Source organism: Narcine bancroftii, chromosome 12, assembly GCF_036971445.1.
Source record: "Narcine bancroftii isolate sNarBan1 chromosome 12, sNarBan1.hap1, whole genome shotgun sequence".
Lineage (NCBI taxonomy): Eukaryota > Metazoa > Chordata > Chondrichthyes > Torpediniformes > Narcinidae > Narcine > Narcine bancroftii.
In genome coordinates, this window is record NC_091480.1 from 78,727,487 (window position 1) to 78,747,978 (window position 20,492).

Sequence of the window (20,492 nt, forward strand, 5' to 3'; positions counted from 1 at the left end):
TCCTAAAGAAGAGAAAAGAGTTCAATGCAGCAAAAGCGATTTTATGGAAGAAAGGATATAAATTTACACTGAAGCATCCTGCGGTATTGAAAATATTTATTCCAGGACAACAAAACAGACTATTCTCGGATCCAGAAGAAGCACGAAAATTTGCAGAACAATTACAAAAATAGACTGAGGGATGAAGACGGGTAATGAGAGCAAAAATTATCACGATTGATATGTATGTGGGTAAAGACAAAAATAGACTGAGGGATGAAGACGGGTAAGGAGGGTAAAAATGACCACGATTGATATGTATGCGGGTAAAGAGGTATAAGAGTGAATAGAGACAATGGGCATATGTGAAAGTATCTGTAATTAGAGGAAAACATAGAGAGTATAGACAAGAATTAATAAGGGAAGGTAATGGAATAGAGAGAATAAGGAGGGAACTAAAAGAGTGACCTTTGTGACATATAAAAAACGAAATCTTTTCTGGGGGGGGCTGGGTGGGGGGAAAAGAGCGGTCACTGCAAAATCAGTTGACGCTTGCGAGTGGATTCGCAAATCCAAATGGAGAGGGGAGATGTGGTTGTCCGACAAGGGATAAAGGGCAACTCAGGAGGGGAAGGGGAGATTGGGGATAAAGAAGATAGAAATAGGAGAATAAGGAAAATGTTGGATGTTGTAGGAATGTTGTCTGGTAAAGAGTTGAAAATAAGAAAACAGAAATGGAAAAGGAGGAAAGGTAATGATGGAAAAACGGAAAGAGAAGATAAACAAAATATAAAATGGCTACGCTGAACTATATGACTCTAAATATTAATGGAATACATAACCAAATTAAAAGGAAGAAACTACTAAATTTACTGAAAAAGGAAAAAATAGATATAGCATTTGTCCAAGAAACACATTTAACTGAATTGGAGCACAAGAAATTAAAGAGAGATTGGGTAGGACATGTAACAGCAGCATCGTATAATTCAAAAGCAAGAGGAGTGGCTATATTAATTAGCAAAAATGTGCCATTTAAAATAGAAGAGGAAATAATAGATCCAGCAGGGAGATATGTTATGATAAAATGTCAGATATATTCAGAGCTTTGGAATCTACTTAATATATATTCACCTAACGAAGAAGATCAAAAGTTTATGCAAGATATCTTTTTGAAGGTAGCTAATACGCAAGGGAACATACTAATAGGAGGGGATTTCAATCTGAATTTGGATCCAAATATGGATAAAACGGGGAAAAAAATTAACAGGAAGAACAAAGTAACCAAATTTATAATTAAATCAATGCAAGAAATGAAACTTGTGGACATATGGAGGAAACAAAACCCAAAAGAAAAGGAATACTCATACTACTCGACTAGACATAAAACATACTCAAGGATAGACCTATTCCTGTTATCAGCCCACATACAAGGGAGAGTTAGGAAAACGGAATATAAAGCTAGACTATTATCGGACCACTCACCCCTGTTATTGGCAATAGAGCTAGAAGACATCCCTCCAAGAATGTATAGATGGAGATTAAACCCCATGCTACTTAAAAGACAGGATTTTAGAGAATTTATTGAAAAACAATTAAAAATGTACTTTGAAGTAAATACGGAATCAGTGGAAGATAAGTTTATACTATGGGACGCAATGAAAGCATTCATTAGAGGGCAAATAATAAGTTATGCAACCAAGATGAAGAAGGACTATAATCAGGAAACAGAGCAGTTGGAAAGGGAAATAATAAACATAGAAAAAAAATTAGCAATAAAGGAAGATACAACCAAAAGAAGAGAATTGGCGGATAAAAAAATAAAATATGAAACATTACAAACATATAAGGTGGAGAAGAATATAATGAAGACAAAACAGAAATATTATGAACTAGGGGAAAAAACACACAAAATCCTAGCATGGCAGCTTAAGACAGAGCAAACTAAGAAAATGGTATTGGCAACAAGGAAAAAAGACAAACAAATTACATATAATCCAAAAGAAATTAAGGAAAACTTCAGAGAATTCTATGAACAATTATACCGAACCGAAAACGAAGGGAAAGAAGGGAAAATAGATGAATTTTTGACTAAAATTGAACTACCAAAACTACAAATAGAGGAACAAAATAAATTAACAGAACCATTTGGAACAGTAGAAATACAAGAGATAATAAAAAATTTACCAAATAATAAGACACCAGGAGAGGATGGACTCCCAATAGAATTCTACAAAACATTTAAAGACCTAATAATACCGCCCCTCCTGGATGTAATCAACCAGATTGATGAGACACAAAACTTACCAGATTCATGTAAAACAGCAATAATTACAGTGATACTAAAACAAGGGAAAGATCCACTCTCACCAGCGTCATATAGACCAATATCTCTGCTAAACACAGATTATAAGATAATAGCTAAACTATTAGCGAACAGATTAGCAGAACAGGTACCGAAAATGGTAAATTTAGACCAAACTGGATTTATCAAAAAAAGACGCACAACAGACAATATTTGTAAATTTATTAACTTAATTCATGCAGTAGAAGGAAATAAAGCACCGGCAGTAGCAGTTGCTTTAGACGCAGAGAAGGCCTTCGACAGAGTAGAATGGAATTACTTGTTCAAAGTATTGCAAAAATTCAGTTTACCGGAGAAGTATATTAATTGGATTAAAGCATTATATAAGGGACCGTTAGCGAAAGTGACAGTAAATGGACATGTATCAAAGCAATTTAACTTAAGCAGGTCAACGCGGCAGGGATGCCCACTATCACCATTATTGTTTGCGCTAGCTATAGAACCACTAGCAGAATCGATAAGAAGAGATAATAATATAAAAGGAATAAAAATAAAAGACAGGGAATATAAAATCAGTCTGTTTGCGGATGATGTGATAGTGTACTTAACAGAACCAGAACTATCAATAAAAGAACTATATAAGAAATTGAAGGAATATGGAGAAGTGTCGGGATACAAGATAAACGTAAATAAAAGTGAAGCAATGCCTATGAATAACGCGGATTTCTCAAAATTTAAGGAGGAATCCCCATTCAGATGGCAAACGCAGGCAATAAGATACCTAGGTGTGCAAATAAACAAAAATCTAGGCCAATTATATAAACTCAATTACAATCCACTAATGAAAAAATTACAGGACGATTTAGAGCATTGGAAAGAGCTACCACTAACACTGATAGGAAGGATAAACTGTATTAAAATGAACATTTTTCCAAGGATACTATACTTATTTCAGGCATTGCCAATACAACTGACAGAAAAATTCTTCAAAGAGTTAAAGAAAATAATAAGGAGATTTTTATGGAGAGGGGGGAAACCGAGGATAGCACTAGACAAATTAACAGAATGGTATAAACAAGGAGGCTTACAATTGCCAAACTTCAAAAATTATTATAGAGCCGCACAATTAAGGTACCTATCAGATTTTTATCAAACAAGGGAAAAACCAGACTGGACGAGACTAGAATTAGATAAAATAGGGGAAAAGATACCTGAACACATATTATATAAATGGGACGAAAAATTGGTACAACATAGAACTTCTCCAGTATTACACCATTTCCTCAATATATGGAAGAAGATTCATGTAGAAAGAAATAAAATAAATTACCAAATACCAAAACTAATATTGACGCAAAATAAGCTACTCCCTTTTACAATAGACAACCTTGCCTTTAGAAAATGGGGAAAAAAAGGGATTAAAAGAATAGAAAATTGTTTTTCAGGAAGTAGATTCTTATCCTTTGAACAAATGAGAGATAAGTACAATATAACGGGAGATACAGCGCTGGCATATTACCAACTGAGATCCTACTTGAAAGATAAATTAGGAAGTAACTTGAGTTTACCAGAGGGAAGTAACCTTGAATATGTGATTACAGATACAATGTTAATCAAAAGATTTATAAAAAATATGTATATTAAACTGCAAGAAAAGGAAAATGAGGAAACAAATGGTAAAACTAAACAAAAATGGGAACAAGATTTAAATATAAAGATAAAAAAGGAAACATGGGAGAAGTTATGCTCTGGAACGATGAGAAATACAATAAATACGAGGCTGCGTATGATACAATATAATTGGTTACACAGACTATACATTACACCGCAAAAGTTAAATAAATGGGACCCAACAGTATCTGATAGATGTTTTCGATGTAAAAAAGAAAGGGGAACAACAATTCATGCAATCTGGACATGTGAGAGAGTAGAAAAATTTTGGGATGATCTCAATCAGATATTAAATAAAATAACAGAAAACAATATACCAAAGAATCCAGAGATCTTTCTCCTAAGTAACATAAAAAATAAAGAATTTGGAATTGACTTGGAGGATGCACAAAAAAGATTTGTTAAGATAGCCCTAGCTGTAGCAAAAAAATGTATTATGTCAACCTGGAAATTGGAAGATAATTTGAAAATACAACAATGGTATATAGAAATGAATAAATGTATTCCATTAGAAAAAATAACATATAGTTTAAGAAATAATATTGAAATATTCGAACAAGTATGGGAGCCTTACATTAAATACAATAGCGAAAACCTACCGGGAACAAACATTACCTAAGTTGATGGAAGGAGAAGAAAAGAAAAGAATGGACTCAGTAGAATTTCTGGTGTATTTTTGTTGAATGACAACATTGTCTAACTGAATTAATGCAACCTAGATTGTATAACTAAAATGGATGAGAGGGGGGGGGATGGGGGGGTGGCTTGGGAGGAGGGAGGGGGGAGGGAGAAAAAGTCACTGTAAATGTGTGGAAAAGAAAAAGTGTATATCATGGCTATTGTGATTTATGGTGTGAAAAATAAAAAAATTTTAAAAAAAAAAAAAAAAAAAAAGGAGGAGGTCTTTGCAGGCCTCGCGGAAGATGTTGAGGGACTAATTGGTTAGCACTCTCACAGAGACTGCCAGGCAGAATAGATTTCCTTCGATTGCGATTCTGTTTTTGTCACTGCTGTGTCCAAGCAGAACACAGAAATGAACAAATACCTGATTACAACATGTTGCAGTGATAAATTTTCCTTAATTGCTTCCTGATCATGAATAATAGCAACAGGTCTTGCCTTTCAATTAAAGTCTTCCTGAGTTCAGTAAAGCAGTTTAATATGAATATCATTAAAAATGAATTAGTACACATGGAGACTTTAGCTAAGTTATGTATTGAAAAGAAAGTATGAGTTTCATTATTGGAGGCTGGAGAAGGGGGAAGTTGGTTTTTATCATTTCACTCACCCTGTAATGTCTCACTGCATTTCATTCAAGGTTGTCTTGACATAAGGCTTGTTCCAAATGTTGAGCTGTTACAAGGCCTGTGCCAAGTGTCCTGGCAGTGAGCATATGCAATGTGCATCATGCCAGGGCAAATCAGCTCACTGTTGAAGCAGCAGGAAGCTGTGAACTTTAGTTAAGGGAGAGGGGCAGAGTAAGAAGGGGGGACAGGGAGAGAGGAAGGGAGGGAGAGAGTGAGAGGAAAGGAGAGGGAGAACATGAGATAGGGACAGGGAGGGAGGGAGCAAAAGGGGGGAAAGAGAGGAGAAAGAGAGAGAAAAATGTGAGAGAGATGGAAGAGGGAGAGGGAAGAGAAGGTAGAGTGAGCGAGAAAGAAAGAGAGGGAGGGAGGAGCGAGCGAGGGGGAGAGTGAGAGAGATGGGAGAGGGGAGAGAACATGAAAAGAGAGAGAGAGAGAGGGAAGAGCGAGAGAGATGGGGAGAGTGAGGAGGATGGGAGAGGGGAGAGAAGGTGGAGAGAGAGAGAGAGGGATGGGTGAGGGGAGAGAAAGTGGGAGAGAGACTCCTATCTCCTCTCTCCATCTCTATTGCCACACATTTGCAAGGCTAGATTTTGCTGCCCTAATCACATACATTGTAAATTTTGACCTCCAGTGCACCAATAAATTTCTCTCTAGTTGCAGCCATTGTTCTGGCTGTCACTCTGGTCCATTACAGAATGTTATGGTTTCATTCCTATTGAAGGCACTTCTAACAGTGCAGCTCCAAGGGTGGGCTGCACTGACAGTGGTGCAACCTTTGAATCTCCTTTCTCAGGTGAGTGAAAACGTTCTGATGGGGCTTTTTCAGAGAAGACCGGCAGAGTTCTCTCCAGTCTCGTGTCCAATATTAAAGCCTGAAGTCTGGCATGTCCAAGTTCTAGAAGTTTTTTTTCCCCAACTACAATTAAGTGTTTCCGTCTCCCCGTACTCCCTAACTAATCCAGGACCACCAAACATCTGTCTGCGTCTTTGTTACAACACTGTTTTGCACTACTGCAACTTGGAATACTTAATTATTCTTTTATATTTATTATTTTTTCCTCTCTCGAAGCACTGTATGATTTTTTAAATTTATACTTATTGTTTGTTAAATGTGTTTTAACTACAGTACCTGTGTAGCTGCAGCAAGGAAGAATTTCATTGCAACAAATGATTATAACTATGTACATGACAAAATCACTCATCATCATTCCTCCAACCAACATCACCAAAACAGATTACAGCGTCTCCCCAGGTTATCAATGACCTTAATTTGCAGAGATCAAAACATTTCTGAAGCATATTTTGAGCTAATAATAAGATGTTTAATGGTATTCTTTAATGACCGGATAAAGTAAATGTTCCATTATCTTAATTATGGGTAGGGCAAGGATATTTCATGAAATGAGAACACAGTATGTATACTGGGCATAAAGAAGACATTTCTGAATTAAGGAGAATCAGATCAGATACAATTATCGTCAGCCAGGTGTGAGTCCTTTGGCCTCATCGTCAGCAACCCACAGCCAGGTGTGGGTTCCTCACCCAAAAGTCACCAACAGCTCAATGACAGAGCCCCTCTCTGGTCGGTTTTGGGTAGTTCTCAAGAATGGGAGCCTTACATAATCCTAGGACGACCTGCGACCGATCACTTGCTCATTGGTGGGTGTGGGATCTTGCTGTGCACAAATAGTCTGCCTAGTTTGAATTAAAGAGCATGGATATCAATAGTGTGGGAACAGCATTTGACCTCAATATCAGCAGTGGGATCTGCAGTCAGGTGCAGCATGACCAGAACTTAACATCCCCTGATTTAATGGTTGTGTTTTTTTTATTTCCATCCACCTTTAAACTGTTTCAGAACAAGGTATGATGAACATAATAAGGTGCATCAGTAAGATTCTCAATCTTTCACCACATAAAGGACAGTTAACTGCATTGTAACCATGACAACATCCCTTGAAGCTCCATCTGCTAATGCGGCCACGATTTGCTGCAAACCGCATCATTTATAAATAGGTTTTGCATTCCTTCTTTCTGGATATGTCATGTCGACAAAACCTCATTCTCAAAGGCTTCTGTGATGTCTCTTCATTCCCTACAACACATGAGTCACTCGGTGCAAGGCAAAATAACTAACCTTCCACTCTGACCTTTACAGATTTCACAACAACTTCGCGATCCTGAAATAATTTGTCCATTTACAATGGATAAGAACTGTCCATACACGTCAGCTGTCAGAGTGATTCTCTAAAAGATGATGCAGGGCTTGATCCCGGATATTTTTAAAACATTCATTTTTCTCCTCATTTAGCTTTCTGACGACTGCATCTTTTGCATTTCAGGTGGTACAAAGGGGCCATTTAAGCCCATCCAGTCTCACTCGCTGCTCTTTCTCAACAACCCGCAATGCTTCCTTTGAAAGGGAATATCTAATTCCCATTTGGTAGCGAAGATTTTACCTGCCTAATCCCAGGGCAGTCACTCAACCTGCAAATAAAAATCATCCACTTCCCTCTGATTGTCCCCAATCACACTGAATCTGTATCTTTTGGTTACCAACACTCTTGCCGATGGAATTTCTTTTCTTCTCCCTTTTGTATAGTTTCCATTCTGGAGCAAAGCTTGACATTTGGGTGGCATGGATAGCATGACACTGTTGGAGAGCCAGCAATCAGGACCAGTTTTCAAATCACGCACTGTCTGTAAGGAGTTTGTGTGTTCTCCCCATGTTTGCTTGAGGTGCTCCTGTTTTCTCCCACCGTTCAAAATGTACCTGGGTTGTAGGTTAATTGGATGTAATTGAGCCAAAAGGGCCTGTCATTGTGCTGTATGTCTACATTTTTTTTTTAAATTCATGCAAATACCAAGAGAGTGCCGCTCTATTGGAGGTGGTGCCTTTGAGAATTGAAGTTCCTTACTGTCGTATGGATACCCTCTCCACTGCAGACCACTCGATGAGGACTAGCTTGTGTTCTAGTTTCCCCTTCCTTCCACCTCCTCCTCAACAATCAATGCAGGTGCACCTCAAGGATGTGTGCTTAAACCCACTGCTCTATTCTCTCTCTCTCTCTCTACGCTCTATTGAGCAATTACTGTGTGGCACAATTCAAATGCCATCTCCAAATTTGCTGACGACAAAATCACAGATGACAATGACATAAAAGCAAGACTAGCAATGGCAAGAACAGCATTCATAGAAATGAGAAACATCCTAATGAACAAGAAAATAGCAATTGACACCTGCCTTAGAACTCTTAGCTGCTACATTCTTCCTACATTCCTGCGAGTCATGGGCCATCGCAAATGCGATGGAAAAAAGAATAAATGTAACAGAGATGTGGTTTCTTAAAAGAATGCTTTACAGGATAACTGTTACAAGCCCAGAGGACTCCAAACCCCAGCAGCAATAGAAATTCACCAAGACAATGGTTACTTTTAATTTTCTTTAAACATAATAACAAGATCAAACTTTAACTTATTACCATTAACTTAACAACCAAACTTAACCCCCTTCTAATTCTAAGCACACATGTATTTAATGTGTATATGTTCAGGAAAGTTCTTTGTTTCACAGTCCAATCACTCACTCCTCACTTCTCCAAGTTCACCAGTATCAGACAATTCTTATACTGTGCACAGAATTTAACATTTATGAATCTTCAGCGGGCTCTGGTGCTTAAAGTTAAATGGTTACCGCTCAGGAAGGTTCTTGCTGGTTTCAGAGATATATTGTTGCTCATTGGAGGAAATCAGTTTGTGTGTGTCCAATCAATAACTTCAGCATCTTGCCGAAGAAACTTGCCCCATCATGGATTTTCCAAATGATAACCTCTTCTTCCAAGTCACCACAGAGTTCCTCTTGTTTCCTTTATTTCAGGAGAAACATTCAAGCCAGCCATTTCCTCTTGTAAGAACTACAAGGGTTTTTAACAGGCTGAACTCAGAAATCACAACCTGTCTTCAAAATGGGGTCTTTCAGCAAGCCTGCTAGCTTGCCATTTTGCAGCCTCAACTGCTACTGTAGAACTGACTTCTCTCTCTCTCTCTCTCTCTCTGAGAGAAGAATACAGTTTGTTTTATCCTTTGTCTGCTTGTAAAAATCAAATGACCTCTCCCAAGGCTCCAAACCCAATCTTTGAAAGATCTTATCAGTATTTGAGCTTGGACTTTTTCCATTTGCACCTCCTTTTGAAGTTCTTTCCAAAGCAGTTCCATTGTCTCTGCAAAATCAATTGGAGCCTCAACATCTAGCTTCAGCAAAGCTCTTACATTTTAAATGAGATGTCTTTTGTGAAGTGTTACTCTGTTTGTGAATTGACCTACACTAAACCCCCACAATCTATCTCTTTTAAAGACATATTTATCCATAACCATACTAATATAACTGATAACATTACAAAGAAGGAACAAAAACAAAATGTACATTACTTAAAAGAATCAGAAAACACCCATCAAAGTTCTTTGGACACATCATGTGAAGAGATACATGAGAACATTTAGTTACAACTGGAAGGAAAGGAGAAGCAATAAATTACACTGGAAAACAAAGAGTTTGCTTCCTGAACACTTCTGGGTGTATTTTATGGACTTTGGGCTACTGATCACGAAAATCATATTAAAAATTTCCTATCACATAGTTTTTTTTAGATATAACCTATTTTTGTGATTTCTTGTCATATTTTAAGTCTACTTCAAGCAGACAAAACCACGAAGTGCAACATGTCATTGAAAATTCATTTTCTGCCTTCACACTTGGACATCTTCCCTGCTGATCTTGCCGTAGTCAATGACAAACATGGTGAAAGGTTTCACCGGGACATTGAGACCATAGAAAAGTAATATCAGGGCAACTGGAATCCAGCAATGCTGGCCGACTATTGTTGGACACTGGTACAAGTGGGATCAGATACTGAGTACAAATGAAAATCAGTGGTAGAACATTTTTAGGTCAGTTGAACTATTGCAACATGTCAGCATCATTATGCAATTAAACATGCTAAATTCAATAAAAGTTAATTTAATGTTTCCCCAACTTCCTATGTGATACAGAAAATATGAAATTATCTTTGAGTTCAGTTTAAAGTTGCCTATCATAATCCCCAATTTTTTTCAGGAAGCAAACCTTTTGAAAAAAATTGTTGACCACTGTAATTTGCATTTGTGCGGCAAGAAGGATTCCACCAGTGACCTTCATGTGCATCTGAGAAGGGATGGGTTCTCATAGAACTTGTGAAGACTGCTTAGCATCACAGTGTTGGAGAATGTATTGAAGTTTCATTTGTCCATTCATAAGATTTGAAATGGGTTGTGGAGAATGTTATATAAAATAACTGGTTGGAGAGGTGTTACTGAGAGCTGATTTCAACCAGGTATAGTCAGGATTCAATAGAATGGATATTTTGCTGTATTGGCATTGAGGCCCATTCAAGTTTTAAGGAGGATTGTCCATGTTTAACCATGATTTCCTAATCCCTGTGCCCTTTATCCTGGATTTTAGTAATCTCTTTAAGTGCTAATACGCTTTGAAGTGAAATTTTGCAACAAGAGAAACCTTTCACAAACCAATTAATTGAAAGTGATGGAAAAAACTTGATGAGGCACAAGGGCACCTTCTTTCCCGTTTGCCATCAGATTCTTGAATGATCGATGAACCAAAGCCACTGGCTTACTTTGACTTTCTGTGCACTATTTTTGTTTGTGTTTTGTATGGCAGTTTATATGACTGCTGTTTATACTGCGATACTGTCGCAAAACAATGAATTTTGTGAGTTGTTCATGACAACTGATTCTGATTCTGTGTAGACAAACAGGTTTGCTTTTTCCCAAAGCTCAGTAGAGAATTGGAGGCCCCCTTACCCATTATAGCTGGATTTGTAGATGGTCACAGATTCATAGAATTACAGAACAGAAACAGAACCTCCAGCCTAGTTTATCCATGCTGGCTAAGTTGCCTACCTGAGCTAGTTCCATTTTCCTGCATTCAACTCGTATCACGTTACACCGTCCCTATCCATGCACTTGTCCGATGTCTTCTAAATGTAATTGTACCACTGCCTCCATTCTACATACCCACATCCTCAGTGTGAAAAAAGTTGCCCCTCAGTTACCTTTTAAGTCTTTCCTTTATCACCTTAAATCTAGCTTTAGTCAAGTCAAGCCAAGTTTGATTGTACAAGTACAGCCCAACAAAACAGCATTCTCTGGTTCTTGGTGCAAAACCTTCGGACACACAACTAGACATAACATACATACAGACAAATGATACATATGCAGGACAAGTATTCATATACATAAATAAATAAATAAATGTTGCTTTATCCATATGAGAGTCTCGTTCAGCACTCTCACTGCCTGTGGGAAGAAGCTGTTCCTCAGCCAGGTGCTGCTGATCCTCCTGTATCACTTCTCTGACAGGAGCAGCTGAAAGATGCTGTGTGCAGGGTAGAAGTGGTCCTCGATGATTTTGTGAGTCCTCTTGAGATAGCGATCCCAGTAGATCACCTTGATTGGGGCAAGGAGACTCCAGTGATCCTCTTGCCACTCTTATGGTCCTGTGGATTAACGTCCGATACATTTCTCTGCAGCAATCGTACCACACTATGATGCAGCCAGCCTGGACACTCTCGATAGAAGGTTGACATAATGATGGCCAGTAGTCTTGCTCATTTCATTCTTCTCAGGAAGTGCAATCGCTGATGCACCTTCCTGACAAGTGAGGAGATATTGAGTGTCCACAGTAGGTCACTAGTTAAGTGAATTCCAAGGAACTTGGTGCTCTCCATTCTCTCTACTACAGAATTGTTGATGTGCAATGGAGGGTGGTAATTCCTGGTCCTCCTGAACTCCATGACCATCTCCTTCATCTTGTCCACGTTGAGACTCAGGTTGTTGCTCTCGCAACATATCACAAGATTATCCCCCTCTTCTCTGTAGTGCAACTCATTGTTGTTGCTGATGAGGCTGACGACTGTAGTGTCATCTGCAAACTTGATAACACTGTTGAAGCTGGATCTGGCGATACAAACATGGGTTAGTAGTGTGAACAGAAGTGGGCTGAGCACACAGCCCTGAGATGTGCACCAGTGCTCAGCATGACGGTGCTCAACGTTCTGCTACTGATCCAGACGGACTCCCCTATTCTGGGGAAAAGACTGTGACTTATCTCTGCCTCTATAAGGTCTCAGTCTTCCACCCTCCAGGGAATGAAGTTCCTACCTAGTTTAGTGAAACATGAAAGTCTGCAGACCCTGTGATTGTAGTAAAAACACACAGAAAATGCTGGTGGAATGCAGCCAATCTTTCAGAGTCCATAGAAGATTAAGAAATATTGCTGACATTTCAGGCCTCAGCCCTTCTTCGAGGATTAAGCAAAGAATAAGCAAAAAACAGGAAATTTCAGAATAGAGCTGGGGCAGGGGTTCAGACCAACAAAAGGTGTTAATTGGATTTGATAAGGAGAGAGGTGAGAATTGATTTGTGAAAGGAGACAAAGGGAAAAGGGGAGAGAGACAGAGTTGGGGGAAGGCATGAGGGGGGTGGAAGAAGTGGGGGAAGGGGGCTTAACGAAAGTTGATATTAATGCCATCTGGTTGGAAGATGCCCAGATGGGTTGTTCCTCTAAATTGCAGTGGTCTCGGTCTAGAAGTGCATGAAACTATGGACAGACATGTCAACAGGGGAATGGAATGGGGAATTGAAATGGGAGATCCACACTATTGCAGGGGCACAGCCAAGGTGCTCAACAAAGCGATCTCCCAGTCTGTACCCAGTCTCTCCGATGTAGAGGAGTCCATAATGGGAGCATCGGATGCACTATATAACCCCTGCAGATTCACAAGTGAAATGTTGCTTCACTTGGAAGGACTGTTTGGGGCACTGAATGGTGGGGAGGGATGAGGTGTGGGTGCAAGTGGAGCATCTTCTGCGGTCACAGTGCCAAAGGGATGATTGGTGAGGAGGGAGGAGTGGAGAAGGGAATCATGAAGGGAGTGGTCTCTGCAGAAGGCAGAGAGGAAAGGAGAGGGGATATGTGGTGGGATCACATAGTAGGTGGCGGAAATGGTGAAGGAGGATGTGTTGGATGAGAAGACTAGTAGGGTGGTAAGTGAGGACAAGAGGAATCCTGCCCTTGTGCATGGGGCTGGAGGGGGCCAATTGTGCAGGTAATGGAGGATATGCGGTGAGGGCCGAGTGATGGTGGTAGAGGGAAAGCTAAGTTGTTTGAAGAAGGAGGACATCTCTGATGATCTGGCATGGAAATCCTTCTCCTGGTTGCAGATGTGATGGAGATAGAGGAATTGAGAGAATGGAATGGAATCCTTACAGAGGACAGTGTGTGAAGAGGTGAAGTCGAGGTAGCTGTAGAGTTGGTGGGTTTGTAGAAGATGTCTGTCGAGAGTTTGTCTCCTGAGATGGAGACAGAGAGATCGAGGAAAGGGAGAGTGTTGCTGGAGATAGACCAAATGAATTTGAAGTCGGGGTGGAAGTTGGCAGCAAAGTGGATAAAGTTGACGAGCTCATCATGAGGCCGGTAGTCATCGATGTAGCCAAGAAACAGATGAGGGACCTTGCCTGTATAGGCTTGTAGTATTAATTGCCCCATGTAGCTAACAAAAAGGCAGGCACAGGTGCTGCCCATGTGGACATCCATGGTTATCCCTATGACCTGGAGAAAGTGGAATGAGTCAAAGGAGAAATTATTGAGGGTGAGGGCAAGTTCTGCCAGCTGGTGGAGGGTGGTGGTGAGGAGAACTGGTTAGGTCAATTGTCCAGAAAGAAACAATGAGCTTTGAGACCTTTGGTATGGGGAATGGAGGTGTATTTAGGGATTCATTGTCCATTGTAAACATGAGGTGATCGAGTTCAGGGAACTGGAAGTTGTTGTAGTGATGGAGGAAGCGTGAAGTGTTCCAGATGTAGGTGGGGATGGACTGGACGAGGGGGGACAAAACAGAGTTGAGATAAGCGGAGACCAATTCGGTGGGGCAGGAGCACATGAACGTGATGGGTCTACTGGGACAACTGGGTTTGTGGATCTTAGGTAGGATGTAGAATGGGCAGTGTGGGGTTGGGAAACATTACGGTTGGAGGTCGTGGTAAGGAATTGAAGGGAAGTGATGAGTTCAGAGATGGTGTGTGGTTTGATAAGTTTTAATAAGGTCCTATTGGAGGAGTAAGTAAGAGGAAGTGTCTGAGAATTGTTGTCTAGCTTCGGCCAGATAGAGGTCAGTGTGCCAGACCACAACAGTGCCTTCCTTGTCTGCGGGTTTGATGGTTAGATTCAGATTGGTACGGAGAGAGTGGGAAAAGGGATCCGTAGTTGGTGGGATGAGGGGAATGAAGAATCATGGTGGTGGAAGTAGGCATGGACATTGAGCTGACAGAAGAACAGTTCAGCATCATGGCGTGTGCGGAATTAGTTGAGGTGGAAGCAAAGGGAGATGAAAGTGAGGCCTCTACTGATGACAGAGCTCGAAAAGGGGAAGGTCAGAGGGGATGGTGAGACCAAGCAGGAGTTAGGGGGAGGTTCAATGGAGTGGAGGGTGTTGGGGATTGGAGGAGAATGGGGTGGGTCAGGAGATGGAGTGTAGGAAGGATCCAAGGGAAGGAGAGGAGGGAGGGAGAGAGCCCTGTGCACTCTCGGGGCCAGGGTATGTTTTGGACAGAGGGTCAGTCCTGTGGGTCGCAGGGGCCAAGGTGGAAACCAGCGTCCGTAGGTTGGTCCTATAGGCTGCTGGGTTCAGGATGAAAGTTCATGCTTGTAGTGTTCAACTCTATCTATCTAATCTAGTCCATCAAATCTAATCTATCAAATCTAGCTATCTTCTCCTGGTTCTAATGGATGGGGTTGGGGGGGAAGTAATTCAGAAGATCCCAGTAACATCACAAATTCAATAGCCAGGTTGCCCTCTATAACTCCCTAAATGATATTAAAGATGAAAGATGAAAAAAGGAAGTTTAATACAGAAGCTGGAAGAACTCAGCAGGTTGAGCTGGCTCTGTGGAGGCAAAGATATGAAACAGAAACAATCAATACCCCTGCCTGAAACTTGAGCATTTTTTGAAAGCACTGCTGAATTGAAATAGACTGTATTTCATTCAGAGATAAATTTTAAAGTCATGATACAGGCCATCCAGAGAGAGAATTAAAATGAAATCTGACTGTTATGTTTTGTTAAAGCTCATTGTGAACATCTTCCTCCAACGTTTTGCCAGGGAAGTGGACATAATTCCTGCCCATCCACTCTCAATAATACCATGTACATCATCCTACAGACATTTGCCTTCCATGAAGAAGGGTAAGCACAGGCTCATTTTTTTCATGTAGCAGTTAGCACAATGCTATTTCAGTGCCAGTGACCCAGGTTCAAATCCTGCGCTACACCGGGACTGATGCTGTTCTTCCCCTGTCTGCCTGGGTTTACTCCAGTTTCCTTCCACTCTAAAAACATACAGGGGTTATAGGTTCATTGGGGTATTTGGGTGGCATGGGCTTATGGGTCTGATAGACCTGTTACTGTGCTCTATGTCTACATTTAAATGTATAAATTCAAATAAATTTATAATTTAATTTAAATGTTGAAAATGAGGGCCTGGCGTTCAAAGAATCACTGTCCATCATGGTTCTGCCAATTCTTCAAAAGACCTCTTTGAACTTGCTATCCGTGTCAGCGAGAAGCATGTAGCCACCAGCATGTTACTGCAGTTGAAAACAATGAAAGGATTCTCCCCATAGTCCTGTGTCCCAAGATTAGAGCCATTGAAGCACACAGAATGGGCACATCCGAATTGTGCCAGCGAACGGAATTCCCAGGAAACCTCAATGTTGAATGAGAGCGGAACTGCCTCTGACAAGAATAAACACCAAAGGTGTTAACTCGGTCTGCAACATCACAGGCACCAGACTTCACTCCGTCGAAGACATCTATCTACATGAGGTGGTGCCTTAAAAAAGCAGCCTCTATCCTCAAAGACTCTCACCACCCAGGCCATGTCCTCTTCCCTCCGCTACCATCGGGGAAATGGTACAGGAGCCTAAAGATGAGCACTCAACAGCACAAGGGCAGCTTCTTCCCCAATGCCATCAGATTCCTGAATAATCAATGAACCAAAAACACTGCCTTATTACTGTTATCATTTTACTTTTTTATAGTAATGTCGTAAGACGGTTATAATATGCTCTGTGACGCTGCCACAAAACATCAAATTTCATGACTTGTTCATGACAATAAATTCTGATTCTGATGTGTTGCCTTCCACAAACAAGTGGGCAGAAAGCTCATACTGGGGGCAGAGCTGGTGGTGGTGAGAAGCAGGAGCCTCAATTGCACCTTTCCAGCAAGCATAACTGATTTTCCAGTGGAGAAGGGAGTTAATTGGCTGGAAGGATTAAACAGGAAAACAAATGCTGTTTTAGATATGTACTGTTCAGACCTTACAATTACAATTATTGCAGTGGCTTGTTAGCATGCAACCAAATGAGTAATGACAATAAACCCCCATCCAATCAAGAGTAATTAATCATGTTTATTTGAGCAGAGATCTCCTCCAAATACAATGCAAAGGTTCCTCGTATTTCAGAATCAACTAGAGCTGTCTGCAAAACGAACTAGATGGACATGAGAGACCAATGCCAAAGGTCGCCTGCTCCTCAAACCTCGACCTGCATCCTCTGCTGATGGAGATTCATATATTAACCTTTCCACTGTGATGGCTCCAGGATTGCAGGAAAAAGTAAATGGCTGAAATTTCTGGGGGCTGTGGTTGCCTAATTTACCAAAGGTTTCTTAATCACTGTAAGAATTCACAGAAATTCACAATGTAAACGTACCATGTGGAACCTCAACTTATGCCCAATTGAGTAACGTCTGAGGTACCAGAAGGGCTTAATAAAAGTATTAAAATTTACACCGGGACTGATGCTGGTGGGCTTTACTGGAGGTCAAGTCACGTATCACGCATTAAACACGTGGGCTCAAAAGCCAAAACAAAGCGATTGCGCTGTCAGCCATATAATAGTACACAGTGTACACCCAACTTATAATAGAGTACATATATGTAATCGAAATCTATAATATATATATATGTACTATCTTTAGTTCTTAATATTAATTTGGCCCCATCTCCTTTTATTGCCTTGTTTGGGATATGTGAGCCCAATGATCCAATATTTAATTATTCACAATTCCATGGAGTAGCTTTTGCTTCCCTGATTGCCAGAAGGGTCGTACTAATGAAATGGTACAATGCTGTCCCTCCCACTAACACTAAATGTCTGTCGGATACAATGGCTTGTTTGTCTTTAGAAAAAAAATTAGATGTTCCACTACTGTGATGAATGTAAATTTTATTTCTTGTGGGTTTCTTTTCTTAATTATTTCCAAAATTTGTATGCTTATCTAACTTTTGATTTTTGACCTCATTGTTTATATTCCTTTTCATTACCAGATAGTGGACAATATATTTTGCCAACAGCTTTTGTACGTAGGAGGTCAAATTTGTAGAATAGCAAGCTCCTTTTTTTTGCATATTTTTTTAATGTAACAGGTTTTGTCAGTAGCATTATATATTTATTGCTCTATTTATTTTTATTTACCAATCTAACATTTGCTAAATGCAATTAATAAAAATATTGAAAAGAATATATGTATGTACTTTTTATTGTATTATGACATTAATGTGTACTCTTAGGTATATATTTATGTGTTATGGTTATCTTACGTTGTACAGTATATTTCACCTATAATGATTGCCTTACGCCCAAATCAATTTGCGTCCCCACTCCCAGATCGTAACCCGGATGCAAGTCAATGCATGTGCTGCATTGGTGAGCAGTAGTGGTAGGGTACCATCCTTGTGGATCACTGCAGCCCTGGATTAGGGCCCCAACCTGGCTACATTTTGTTCATAACTTGACGATGGGCTTAAGTCCTTCTTTATCTTTGCTATATAAAGAACACTGTTTGACCTGCTGAGTTTCTCCAGCATTGTGTTTTTACTCCCATTAGAACATGACCAGCAATAAAATTAAGACTCACATTTATATAGCACCTTCTCAACTTCAAAAGATTCCAAATTCCCTGAGCAAGGTTCAATAATGAAATAATCAACCAGATAAGTTATGAGTGCTGAGAATTAAATGGATGAATGTGGATGGACACCCAGGACCGTCTTGGAAGGAATTAAAAGTCTCATCTAGGAAATGGTATCTCTGACTATATTACCCTTCAGTGCCAGTCAAATATCAAGTAATGATGATATGGAATGTAGAAAGGAGATTGGGAGTCTAGCGGCTTGGTAGAAGCTGCAGTGGTTCAGGAAGATGGCTGAGAACCTCTTTCTCCGGGGTGGTTGGAGACAAGTGATCAATTCTGGCCTTGTCATTGACAACCAGATCCGATGAGATTATAAAACTAAAGCATAGTAGGAGCCTATTCAACCAATCCCATCCATCCTGGTTCTTTGTTTAGATCCAATAAAACACAAACTCCCAAGCATTAGCCTTAATCTCACAAACCTAAGATTTAAAAAACTTAATGTTATTGTGGTCAAGCAGCATTGATTCAGAATCTGCTGTCTTGTGACAGCACTAATTAAGTGTTCAGAGATGAAGCCCAGCCTTGGGTAAATACCTTGAAGCTGTAATTTTGTTGTGTATCAGACACTTCAGATGTGGAGGATTTTTTTTAAAAATGTGGATGCATATGAATTGTCGAGATGTTTGTTTAACCAACAGATAATGATGTGAATCAATCATTTCACAGAAATGCTGCTATCACCCAAGACTGGACCAAGATAAAAAAATATGAATCACTTGATGTCTCTTTCAATTGCAGTGTTCTCCACTCAAAGGACAAGGGTTTCAACTGGGAGCCTATCAGTGTGTCTGTAAAGAAGGATATTACAACCCTAACCTTATCTCTATTAACAGCAATAATAGTGAGTATTTAATTCTCCTGTGTGAAAATAAAGTGCAAGAGCATAGGAAAACTGGAACCTAATGTGGCCAATTGTAAAATCAATGAGAATTTACAGGTACAGGCCAAATTGAGTCACATGTCAGATTAAATGCATCCGACTGCCAGAGGAGTTATCCAAACCAATCCAAAGTTCCTGTCCTTGGACCTGTGACCTTGTAGATGATATCAAATCAAGTATTCATTCATGTACATTTTAATGTGATGAGGGTCTCTGCCTCAGTCCTTCTGGAATTGTGATCCAGTCCCTTACCAGTGCTGGAAAATCAACGAGTTTGAGCAGACCAGAGGGTGCCTTTTGCTAAGTTTTTTTTTTTATTTTTTATTTTTCACACCATAAATCGCATTATACACACTTTTTCCTTTTCACACATATACAGTGCCATTTTGCCTTTTGCTAAGTTGATGATCTTCCAGCAACTGTTGACTATTTGTCTCAGTGTGCATCCCTAGGGACAGCACAGAGTGATATGTTGCACAGCTGCTGTGGATGATCCTCAGTGAAGACCATTCCATCCCTTTCCAGACCTTTCTGACAACCCCAATTTCATGAGGGAGTGGATGATCAGATATCCACACTACCGCCACATCAGACAGGTAAGTTTTCTGTGCCCTGCAACATACCATGGCTCCCATTCCCAACCTTCATCCTAGCTTGGCTTCCCTTAGGAGTTCACACTTTGTCCATTGAGCAGTTATTTTCCAATATTCAGTTGAAACTTTGTGCATCATCAACAATTCAAATCTTTCCTCTAATATTACAGTGAGTGAAGTTCAAGGATGCAGTTTGCAGCCTGGGGTTTGAACCTGTCTTTCTGTGACCATTGCAGGGCAAGAAGATGAGACTATCTTCTTCAGTCGGTTTGCTGTTGATGAACCCAGGACATGGTTCCAGTGTCTTCCATGCAAGACTGGCTGCAACTCCTGTGTCAGTGATGCTCCCTGTTTCATCCAGGAGGACAGGCACTTAAGACTTGCTGTCGTGTCATTCCAAGCTTTCTCCATGTTGCTTGTGTTCACCAGTATGTTGGTGGTGTATCGCTTCAGAAAGAACAAGGTGAGAAACAGGTGTATGTGCGTGCACACGTTTGATATGAATGGGTGTGCAGATGCATTTGTGTGTTATTATTTTTTTAATTTAAATTTACACATACAGCACGGTAACAGGACATTTTAGCCAACAAGCCCGTGCCACCCAATTTACACCCGGTACATTTCAAACAGAGAGAGGAAACCAGAGCCCCTGGGAAAACCCAC

The 20,492-nt window shown here is 40.1% G+C and overlaps 1 protein-coding gene across 1 annotated transcript in view; it reads left to right on the plus strand.

Annotated features, from left to right (window-relative positions):
* Positions 1-20,492, plus strand: part of LOC138746666 (metabotropic glycine receptor-like) — a 115,924-nt gene that overhangs the window by 51,804 nt on the left and 43,628 nt on the right. The window contains exons 3-4 of the mRNA XM_069904957.1: positions 19,095-19,197; positions 20,066-20,292. Coding sequence (XP_069761058.1) covers positions 19,095-19,197; positions 20,066-20,292 — 330 coding nt within the window. The remainder of the gene's footprint in view (positions 1-19,094; positions 19,198-20,065; positions 20,293-20,492) is intronic.